The sequence below is a fragment of the Linepithema humile genome, chromosome 4 (assembly GCF_040581485.1).
Source record: "Linepithema humile isolate Giens D197 chromosome 4, Lhum_UNIL_v1.0, whole genome shotgun sequence".
Classification (NCBI taxonomy): domain Eukaryota; kingdom Metazoa; phylum Arthropoda; class Insecta; order Hymenoptera; family Formicidae; genus Linepithema; species Linepithema humile.
Genome location: NC_090131.1, coordinates 183,094 through 195,647, shown reverse-complemented (window position 1 = coordinate 195,647; position 12,554 = coordinate 183,094). Strand labels below are relative to the sequence as shown.

At 34.1% G+C, this 12,554-nt stretch overlaps 1 protein-coding gene across 26 annotated transcripts in view; it reads right to left on the bottom strand.

Moving 5' to 3' along the window:
• CaMKII (Calcium/calmodulin-dependent protein kinase II) overlaps positions 1–12,554 on the bottom strand; it is a 102,279-nt gene that overhangs the window by 24,242 nt on the left and 65,483 nt on the right. For 15 of the 26 annotated variants that reach the window (XM_067352727.1, XM_067352732.1, XM_067352726.1 and 12 more), the window contains exons 11-12: positions 9,376–9,465; positions 95–151 (exon numbers count right to left, since the gene is read on the bottom strand). The exons of 2 other annotated variants lie outside the window; for them this stretch is intronic. In XM_067352727.1, coding sequence (XP_067208828.1) covers positions 95–151; positions 9,376–9,465 — 147 coding nt within the window. The remainder of the gene's footprint in view (positions 1–94; positions 152–9,375; positions 9,466–12,554) is intronic. 9 more of the 26 variants (XM_012362024.2, XM_012362031.2, XM_012362032.2 and 6 more) reach the window with 1 other exon arrangement.

The window sequence follows — 12,554 nt, the reverse complement described above, 5'->3', positions numbered from 1 at the left end:
GTATATACGTACATACGCCAATCATATATGTAATACACAGAAGGAGAAACGTCGAAACGTCGAAACATTTCTCGGTCTCGAAAGTTGGCTTTACCTTCGGGTTCTTTGGCAATGACCGTGCTGCTCCGGTCGACGCCGCCCTTCTTATCCTCTGCACAACATACACACATACATCACGTATACAAATAATACGATATTTTATCATTACATAACGCCTAATATATGAGATATCGATAACACCACATATCACGTGTCACGAAAAGCCAAGTTTGTCGCTTTCGTCGATCTATTAATGACATTTAAGTGGGTAATATTTGCTTTTCTCAAAAGAACATGTCGCAAAAAAGTAAATGTCCACGGCTATATATATATATATATATATAAATATAGATTTATAATATTACTTATGCATATCATAAATATAAAAGTTCCATGATTTACTTTACAGAATTGTCATTTGAATGAATTACGCTCGAAAGTTAATTCTTTTATAAAACATTTGTTGAATAGTCGATATTAACAGTTCATGTTAATAAATAAACATTTCACGAGTACGATTACGAGCAAAGAAAGTAGATTAGATCGATCACTCGATACGGCATGTGCACATATGCATGTAGCGATTGTAAATGTAGAAGCGATATATAGATCGCTATAGCTATACTTTTCCTCTTGCCTTAAAATGAACGAGTATCTCTTTTGCCAGCTTCGCAAATTAAACTTTTGTTGTACCGGTAAATAGCCGCACTCCATAATATCGATATTTATTCTTCGTTGTGCATTCAATATTAACATTCAATATTAACAATCATTACCACAGGCAATGTAAATAAGTATATACGATACAAGTGTTGCTATTAAATGTAATACAGCAATAAAGATGAACTACAAGACAATGTCAAGAATATATTCAAATTTTCGCATATTATTCGCGTGTTATTGGTTGTAAAATCAACTCAATTTTCTTCAGCAAAAGTAATCTCAATTGTTAATTGATGATTCCAAAGAGACTCAAGTTTATCCAACTTCCAATGATGGGTTTTCATGCCTCTTTATACAAGATTTTCACCAAGTAGACATTCCCAGTGCGCAAACCGCACTTAAATCTCAATAAAGCGCTCTAAAGTCAAATATATTGCTACTGCACATGATATTTTTTAATATTATTGATTTGCGTATTTGACATATTAATATTATAACTAGTGGAAACAAAATCACGTGATAACAAGAAGGATATTTTCATGCAAAGCGCAAATTGCTGGTAAGCAGTTAATTTTGCACGGAGTTTCGGCCACTATACCGCGGTAACACTTGATAACACATATCGCAATAACGAATATAACTTCAACCCGTGACGACGAGGGTACAACGTAATGTCTAATATCGAGTTTCTAACTAATGACAACATAACGATCGAAAGTGTCACGATTCGACTATTGTTTCTTTATTTCCTTTTTATTTAGGGAACGGGGCGTGCGTTGCCATCGAACGACATATCGAAAAGAAACAGTCATTAGACCCAAAAAAATCGGAGTAGAATCTATTGGTTTACCGGGATAGTGGAAGGTGCACTTTGCAATAAGAACGTGCAATACGTCCATAAAGATACGTATCGATCGTGTCTCGAGTAGTAGGGAAGTGAACAAAAATTACAATACGTGCAGATCGAGCCAATCGTACGGTTTTGACAACATCTCTTCGAGACGCTTGATCGATTACTCGATGAGAAATTATGTAATCAAGAAATATTGATAGATTTTGAATCGATTCAGTAATCAATATGTAATTAACTTGTTTTATATGCATATAATAGAATTCTTTATATAACAGAGGCACATTAGCGTTTTTCAACCTTGTGTCGTCTAGATGTTTCAACTTTCCAATCTAAAAAATTCAAATTCTTAATTAAATTTTCGAGTTCTTCCAACTCCCTTAGCTAACCAATAATTCTAATCTTACTGTAATTCTTTAAAACTAAATTTGCCAACTAAATTAAATTATAATCTGTCAAGTTGTATTTTACCTATGCGTATTTTTGATAACCATCTTGAGATTATAATTGATAGAATCACACACAAAATTCTGTATTTATTTTTGAAAGCACATTGCGCGAGAGAGTTTCACTGCGATTAAAATCCCTATATCATAATCTCTTCAGTACTTGACTCGCAATTTTACAAAAAGCCGTACGATGGCGAGAGAGCGTGCAATAATTAGGAAGCGTGCAAGAGACGGACATACAGAACGAAACAACTCTAGGAAAAAGTGAATGGAATAAAGTCAATTGCAAATCGGTTGTTGCGTGGGCGAATTATTTCAGTCGACAAATCAAGTAGTCGGAATGAAAGATATACAAGAAGAGAAGCGGAAAAGTGACAGAAGTGCTAAAGAAAGAAAGGGGGAAACAAAACTCTAACGAGCTGGTGTTCATAAATCCATAACACTGGAGCTAAACATCGAGAATCGAGATTTATGACGAATCGAGAGAGGAGATGTAGAGAGAGAGATATATATATATATATATATATATATATATATATAGAGAGAGAGAGAGAGAGAGAGAGAGAAAGAGAGGGGGGGGAGAGGGATATGTATGTGTGAATAATTTAGGTTTGACGTGACGGTAATAGTGACCTAAATCTAACAATAAGGACGTATTCGTGTGATGAAGCGGGGGGTTTGAGAGTGAAGAGATTGTTTGAGGACACGATCGCGATGATATGCGATCGCCTTCACAAACGGTGCACGTGGAGAAAAAAGTCATGTAGAAAAAAGTACTGCGAGCGAAACTGAACGAAATTCCAAACCTCCGTTATTTGTTACCGGAAGCTTCAAAATCAATTTTACTCTAAATCTACGTAATGACGCAATAATTGCAATATTTATGTTGAAACAATATTAATCGTTCAATCTCCGAATTTCTTTACATTGCTAATATAATACAATCGAAAGTTTTTCGTAACTTTTATCCGCTTTATATCTAAACTAATATTTTATTTATATCCAATAGGATATAAATAATCCAATTAATTCCATTATCCTATTCAATCATATTAAACGGTCATTCTACTTGGCTGTACTTTTCTCTGTGAGGCATCGTAACGCCAGTGATCTGTGAAAATGACGAAAACTATGATTTTCATTATCACTGCCACGAATTTCTGACTGCATCTCTTGCCACAGATTTTTAAAATAAAACAAAGACATTCAAGCAAATTCACTTATATGGTACTTATATACATATAATAGCATGTATCATCTGTGCGATTATATTTTCATTCACAATTGTGACGTCACAGCAATTAAAAATTTCTGTATTTTTTCTTTACCGATAATATAAGCGGCTTCATTCATTTATTATATCTTGTTCCATCGCTCTGGTTTACATGATAAAACCAGGAGAGACAAAATCAAATTCAAAATTATATTTTTCTTCAAGAAAGAATTACAACACGTAGCTCTTGAAACGTGGCAGCAAAAAAACAAAAAAACAAAAAAAAAAAAAAAAATTTCAATATCAGAAAAAAGTGTGTGCGGACGTGAGAAAACACAAATATGCCGAGATGAGATCTAAACGTGCGAAACGATAATTGTGATATGTTGCCTAAGAAGCTCGCAGTCTTGTAATCGAAAATATTTTTGCACTACTAATATACACTTGACGTGTAAAATAATTTCAAAGCCGAATGTCGAAAATTCTGCTAAAAATTATGGGAAGCGCAAAAAAGACAAATACAAATACCAGTAACATATAGACAAGTCAAGAGAAATCATTGACTCTAACAAAGTCGCTCGTTGTCAATTCGTTACTCATAGTCAAATTACTCATAATCAAAAGAACTCGCAAATTATGATTGATGAAACAATTCTCCTGCAGCTGAAAAAGTGAGTCGAAACGAGCGTCTTTTGTTCGGATCAAAGCGTAACTGTGACTCGTAAAGAAACTTAACACAGCGAGAAAGTTAAGAGTTTCCTGCACTAATTACAGTTTTAAGAGGCAAAAGACGAATAGGTATATGCTGCAACAGAAAACGCAAGCGAAAGCAGCGTGAGCCGGAGCGATCGTGGTCACTGGCCATCGAAAAGTTGACGTAAACGAGAGAATGAATAAGTAGAAAAGAATAGCGAAACATCGAGATCAGTGTGAAAAAATATGTGATTATACCGGATGATGCCGTTATCGCGTGTAACACATTATGTTAAATGAAAAATTTTTTTTATCTCATCTATAACGTGAACAAATCGTCTACATCTATCTAAATTTTATTTTTATTATGTTTACGACAATTTCATATAAATTTAATCGGTCTTTAATCACTAATTGCTTACAAATCGTTCACCGAGGCTTGACGCTGAAATAATACTATTGTTACTACTACTACTATTAATAGCACTATTTATACTATTAATCTTGGAAGGCTACCTCTTGCAAACATGTTTTCCTGTAATTACTCCAATATCTTATATAGCGCAAGATAAATAAAACATGACAAGAGACAAAAAAAAGACGTTATGTCGGAAGGAGCCGATTATTCGTCAATATCGATGAATAGAATTAGCCGTTCAAGATTAACTCGCCGCAGCTATTTCTATACAGTTGAACTAGTCTACAAACTGATTTTCTTCAATGAGCACTACGATGAAAGAAAATACAAGTAGATAAAAAAGACCGCGTTTAAATTTGCAAAACTACATCTACCAAATGCGCGTTTACGATCATCAACTATTTCTTTACGCTAGATCGCGCGAGCGAGAAAGCGCTCGATAAATTACAGTCGATCTTAAGTGTCTTACGATTAATGATCGCCTGCGAGATAATCGCCAAAAAGAAATGCATCACATTAGCAAAGGAGCTATGATAATGGTGGTTGCAGATAGTGGTAGACTTTTACTTTGCGCGGCACGCACCTACAGATTGATTGTGATATCGCACGCGTGCACATCGCCAATCAATTATTCCTGAAAAGAAAATATGTGGAAAGGAAAGAATCTCGCGGCACACAACAGAAGCTCGAGATCGATGCGAGTATGATCGTAGACACGAAATTAGTGAACTTTAGGATCGATTTGTGAATGCGAAGAAATAGGATCTGCCGTATAAACTAGAGTGACTTCTGCTTTTATTTCGCGGAATGCAAAGAGTGCTGCGGAGTAAACACAGACCGATTTTCATTGGTATTCATACTCCTTGTGGAATTGCATCAAAATTTAAAGACATTTTGACGTACGTACTCAACCGCCAATTTTCACTCATCGAAATTTTACCGTCACCCTTGTTATACAGATCCCCGAAATATCGATCGTTTTTATTCCGAGCGGAAAAATAGGCGAGAATACCAGACTATATATATATGTACGCCGTATTCGAACTGTTAAATAATTGAGTGTCGATTAATCGTTCCACGTGTCCAACTGCACGGTGCTTACGTTAGAGTATGATTACTCGTGCTGTATTCATCGTTTAATCGTTTGTGAAAGATGTTTTGTACAGATGTGTATCACACGTGAGTGTTTCCTCTATTTGTCTGCTACGTCCCACGTAATTGTATGCGTGTATAATTAAATGCAAACAGATGCAATCGCAATGATCATATTTCCAGCCGAATGATGTAATGAAACACACCTCGAAGAGAGCTACACCCAGTCTATGGCATCTGTAATTCAATTACGGTGCACTCTTTCACTTGCTGTTACAAATGTGCGTGCGCACGTCATTTACCTATGTGTGTTATGGATTTGTGAACATCGCTGTAGGAAGTGGAAGGAGAGGAAGCTGGGAGAAGAGGGGGCGCAAAACAACAGTGTTATCACTTGTCACGCAGCTGTTCCATGTATTATATTAATATATTTGGTGCTTTGCCTTGTGGTGTCTGCTTATGAGAAATAGACAAGTGTGTGCGCGTGAAACTACCTAATTTCTGTGTCTATGTGGGTGCGTGTGTTCAAATGCAAATAGTGTAGATTCGCTTTCATTTAGTTGATTTTTATTGCCGACTCCGTTAGTCGCATAAATAAAGAGTCGCGCGAATATTCATAGAATATTGCTAAATAATAATAGACATTGAGTAAATTTTGAAAAATTTGACCGTTATTAATACATATGCGAAGAAAATATCCAGAGATTTAAAAATAAACATACGTATTAATAAATTTCTTCCATCTCTCTAAAAATTAATTTAATAGCATGTCAATTATAAGCGAAAGATGATATGTATTCGCGTGACGCTGAGAAATTTCCTTATGTTTTATAAAGTTTCCAACTCAAAAGCAAATATTGTCTCCGAAAAATTTGGCAAATTATATGCTGTGAGAGGAGAGAGGAATGTGGATGCATGCAAAGATAGTTTGGATTGTATTTTCTCGATTTGTGCGCAAAATGCAAATCTACTTTTCAATAAATATAATCTAATAATATTATATGTATCGCTGTAATTATAATCTAGTGATCAAGTCAAGTTAATTCATTATCATTCGCAAATGTCTGCCTTTTTTCAAGCCAAAACTCATTGTCACAGTTAAATAAAAAGTACATACGTATATAAAGTAAACTTTGCTTTAAAATGTGATTTTATCAAATGAAATTTTAAATTGAGTAACTGAAAATCATTCGTCTGTTCATTAAATATATGCACCTGTTCTACAATCTTCGCTCGCATTACACCTCAATATAATATATAACAAAATGTGCAGACACACAATAGTATCGAGATTTCTTTAGGAGCCACGTGCTTACAAAAGCCCACTTGTCAAAAGTGATTTGTGTATTTTCTTTCGTATTAACGCGAGTTGTACGAGAGATACAAAGCAATTTCTTTAAAAGTTGTAAATTATAAATTACCAACTTGTAGCATGGACTGCGTTATACATTATGAGGCACAGTGTTTTCATAATTGTTGATCACCCTCTAAACTGTGTTATTTTCACAAAGTGAAAAAAGATAGATTTTGGATGCGTTGTCATATTTTATGTATGCGTATGTGCGTGTATCAGATACAGCTAGAGGATATACGTATAACCGCTCAATAGAGAAATTGTGAGACATAGACTGTCAGAGTTAGAAACTTGAAAGACAGTTCGTACTAAAAAGGCTGGTTCGAACGACAACTCGAGTAGATATAAGAACTTGATACCTCTGTGTTGGACCAATGATGGAAGCACATAATATACATTTATACGTTAAATAAATGTATCTGTCGGTTCTATTTCTTATTTTTTCAAACAATCTATGGAAATAAAGGTCTCTAGAGGTTTTATAGAAGCATTCGGAATTGAATTTCTTATATTTCTTTACAGATCGTATTATACAAGTGGCTTGTAATTTCAGCAAAAAGGATTATATATCTCTTTAATTTCATCACAGCGATCGTAAGCTTTTAACTTTGTGAAAATACTCGATAAAAACTCTAAAATTACATTGATTATTTGATTAAAAGTAAAAAAATTTTAATTTATTGTTTATTATTTTAAATTATAATAATTGAAAATTGTAGATAATCGGAATTGTATATTGTTATCGACTAGGTTGTGTTGCTCTTCGATTGTAGAAGCAAGTATTTTCGGGTAACTTTGAAGAGCATACACGTGCGATCGAACGCGGACAAGTGGGAGACAAGTGAAATACGGGACAGGTCGTTCGATAAGAGTATAGTTAAAATATCTATCTACAGAGGCAGAGAAAGAAAGATCAAGGCAAGATCGATTTTTCTACGAATTGAAGGAGAGGCAAACTTCTAGTTTTGCGATCGGGATACCTCGGAGTACATAGCAAAGAAATCATATCTTTGACACTATTACATTTAGTTAAAATTAAATCACTAAAAAAAGCCAATAAAAAATATCATAACAAATCAACTATTTATTTTCTAACGTTTAGCTTTATAAAATCAATATGTATACACATACATACATACATACATACATACATACATGTATATCGGTTTTACAGTCACATCCTACGATTTAATTGTGTCAATATTCCTTGCTTTAAATAACAATAAATCATGATCATCTTTGTAGCAATCGATATTATTTTCAAACCTTTGCGATGTATTCATGAGTGTATCAGGAGCACAGGTGTACGCAAAATGGATAAGGGTGGCAGGATCGGAGGGTAAGCAACGAGTGGATATTTAACTACTCGAGCTATTATCCAACGATCGACTTGCACGTAAGAATGAGAAGACCGTTTCTAATAACGAATCAATACACTCGCGCGCTTCTTATATCAATGTGCAACAATTAATTAATTTCTCAACAGTAGTTGCACGACAAACATGGTATCGATGCGTAAAGTTGCATCGAACGAAAAAAAGATTAGAAAAACAACTGACTCAACTAGTTTATGCATCCTTCGCGCAGACACGCAAAGAATTTGATGCATCGTAATCTCTTACGTTCTGTACGAATACGCTGTGATGCTTTTAATTCGTTGTCAAAACGAGCTTTCGAGCATCTTAAGATAGTCATACTTGCATTTGTAGCAAATTTACTCTTAACAGTTAAGTTATCAATATTACCTGATAAAATTTAATCAAATTTTACAAGATAGTGTTTAAAGAAACTGTTTAAAAGAAAGGGAAAAAAATAAAACCTAAAACTGATAAGATACTATTTATCAATATTAAATAGATATATTGTCTAGAAATCTGAAAACATTTACACGTTATTAATACTAATACTTGTGCAATAGATCATAGCTGCCAACTATAGTTTCTCTGACGTTTGCTACAAGTTTCTCATTAAATCCCTCTAATGAGTACATGTGGTAAAGAAGCTGCGTGAATATATATATCGCGAATTGCTGCCGAGAACTACGAACTTGTATATCGGGCTATCCTTATCGGAATTATCATCGCGATTATTCTGCTTGCGTGACACGACTATGCCACAACGGCGACAGCAACACTATTCATCATAATTCAATCCATGCTATCGAGTACAAAGACAACGTGCTTTAACGGCACTAGACGTCGACAGAGCATCTTTTAAACAAATGCTCGTTGCATCGAAATTACCAAGCGATTTTCTTTCAGAAACTTGGATGATATTACATGAGATAATTAAAGGAAAAAAAAAGAAAAAAAAAGTATTCGCGTGCTCTGCATTCTCACAGTGTATAAATATAAAAAAAATTTTCAAATTAATTAACCGCTTGCGATACAAAAGTCGGCTCACCTAATCTGATTTAAACTTAAAATATTTATGATCCTGAAGATCGACTTATGCTCTTGTCCCCCCCCCCCCCCCCCCCCCCCGGTGACAACCTACAACTAGTTCATTAATAATTACGGACTGCTAAACCGATTCAGCACGATTTTTAGCCACAAAAAGAGAGAAAAAGACGCGATGCGTTAAAAGAAAATGGGAATCTCCTACCTTTAACGTCATCATCTTCGATCGTTGTGCTGCTATCGGTAGATTCCTTCACTTGAGAGCCATCGCCCTTCTTCGTGATGATGCTTCGACCTGGAGTGCGTAGAGTGTTTCAGTAAATGGGCAAAGGAAAAGTGGAAACGGAAGAGAAATGTCGAGAAAGATATAATAGAGCAAAAGGAATGCTAAAGAGTATAAAGTAGGAATCAGAAAGAAAGAAGAGACAAAAGCAAAATAGAGCACACCGTTGCAAATCACGGGATGTGATCTGGAGAATACAGACCAGGACGGAGACTGGATTAAATGGACGAATGTACTTGAAAATCTCGGGTGTTTGTTTAGATCTGTTTCTCGATGCGTTTCCATCGGAACTACCTTAAGAACGTCTCTCGATTTTAAAACGTACTCCGACCGTATATTATTGTTGACGTCGAACGCTCGAACATGGAAGGAACGTTGCTACCGAGATCTTTTCTTAATGCGATAGTTAAAAACACGAGTTTGCTTTAAATTCTAAATGTTAATCTCACCCGCTTCCTTCGGAAGACAGACAGACAGACAGACAGACAGACAGATAGATGGATATAGATATATATCGTGCGCATCGAAATAAAATGTTAATTAAATCCGTCGCAATTTATTCATCCGGAGCGATCAACGTAGCTACTATGAATAATTTCAGATTTCTGCATCATTTTACGTTTTTATTCTCGATGTCGCGCGAGATACTCCCGCTCGGTCATAATCACGATCATAATTACGATTTCTCTTCTGCATTTATCGCGCAATTAAGCTCTTGCACTTTTACGCGTCGTAGCCTCTGAGTTTATTAAAAAAAATTTTTTTTAAATAAAAAAAAAATATATATATACACATAAATAAAGTTACTGTTGCGTCAGAAAAAAAACTCGTGCAGAATTATGTACACAATATAAATTTTTCTTTCAATTTGCACATATACGAAAGAAAGTTTTAATTATTAAATTTTTTTGTTTTAATTATTCCGATCTTACTGCACTCTTCATTCAAATATTTTACGTTCCTTCCAGCCCGAATAAGTTCGATTATTCGATTTAATCCGTTAATTAACAACTTGGTCGATAATTGCAATATTTTCTCTTATGATTACTATCAATAATGTATTATAATAATTATCCGTGTCCTTAGCATGCAAAATTAAAGTGAATATTGGTCTATATTTTGCGTACATGTAAACCACAAGTTTTTAAGTAGAAGAAAAATAAGTTTAATAAATAGAACACATTTATAAACGGCGATAGACAGTGACTCAAGATCGCCGGAAATGAAGATCTAGGACAAATATGACGAGTTATGCATGGGACTTGTTGTGACGGAAATAATCATAAAAAAAAAAAAAAAAAAAAAAAAAAAAAAAAAAAAAAAAAAAAAAAAAACAAAAAAAAACAGATAAAAATCAGTGAAAAAGTCAAACGTTATATCTAACAAATAGACGAGTTCATGCAGCAAGACACCACGTTCAATTCATGCAACTTGTATCGATGCATCAACTTAGTTGTAAGAAATATTTTCTACCCTCATTTATCTAGTGAAATCACGATATCTGAATTCTAAGAATGTATATAGAATACTTGATGATAGCAGCAAATAGTGGTAAATAGTTGTTTTTCGTCGAGAGAATAAGCACACATTATATATGCTTTTTATACTAAAACTTTCATATTTTTCTAAAAGTTTTAGATAAGCAAAGGTACGAAGAATGTAGAGTACAAATGTAAATGCATGCAGGATGCATGCAATTCAATGTAGCAAAGCGAATTCTTTAACTGTTATCTGTTATACATCTGTCTGTTGTGTAAAGATATGTGTTCAAGGTACGGAGAACACATGACCATGTTTCGATTAGTTTGCAGCAGAAAATATGTTTATGAGAAGAAAGAAAGAAACGAGATGAATCATGAAAATATACAATTAAAAATAATCTTAAACTCATCTCTGACTGAAGAAATTTGACGAGTTTACTAAACATTTTTGTTTAGTAATTTAGCATTTTTTATTTTTCTTAAAATTTCATATAAAAAACAAGCGTTTTTTTACGGTGTCAAATATGCTCATTGATGAGAGTCAGTGAATACGGAAAAAAAGCCTTCGAAGAACCGCTCGAGAAGAACGAAAATGAAATCTCTCGGTGAAATATCATCAAGAATTTGCGCGAATAGACCGAGTCGTTTGTCTGATTGACAAACGAGTTAATACTCCTTGCATATATTTTTATTGCGTAATTGTTGGCGACATCGCTCACAAAGAGCGTTTCAATTCTCTATAAATCATTATCAAAATGTTTTTTTTTTTTCTTACTTTCTCAATGTCAGAATCTTCCGAAAGTGAGATTCATTGGACCACTTACATACAACATTCTTAGGAGAGTGAAATTTGAAGAATTTATTTATATTTACTAAAAAAAAAGTCTACATCGCGGGTTTGAAAAAATTTGCTTTTAATGTTGACACATTTACCTATATATTTAATCTGATTTACATCTAGTAATTTTGACTCAAAAGATAGTATTACTTTGAGATTGCTAAAATGCGAATAATTTTGTTAAGTGAGAGAAAAATAAAGCAGTGTTTAATGCAAAACATTCGAGCCGTATGAGAGCAAAATATGTGTACGCGTATTTACACGCAAATAGCAAGTGCAAGAGAGAAATGTATGAATAGCATGAGCGGGAAAAGAGCGACATATAGAATTAATATGACAATTAGAATCAGGCGGAAAGCGAAAGCGTGCCAGAATATCAGAGAGGGACGACGATTCGTACGAAATCACGGCATTTTCTAATCGGATCAACGTGCTGAATCTCGCGTGAAGGACTTGATTCTCGCACCGATTTCTTATGTTGATAGAAGAACGCGTCGTTCTTGTAATATGTTTTGCCGATTTTTCTCGGTTTAAAAAACATTTTACAACTAGATTTCATAGCAATATAAACTAATAAAAAAAAGGGAGGAAAAAAGAGAAAAAAGAAAAAAAGAAAAAAGTGTACAATATAATTATGAAATTTAAAGTACATTCAAGTACAAATTGCAATTTATGCTATTCAAACAAAATATTTGAAAGTCTTCTTTTTTTGTTTTCATAAATTTCAAAAGATGGTCCTTCAAAACCTGAGATAAATCATGAACACAATGTTTTACATCGCG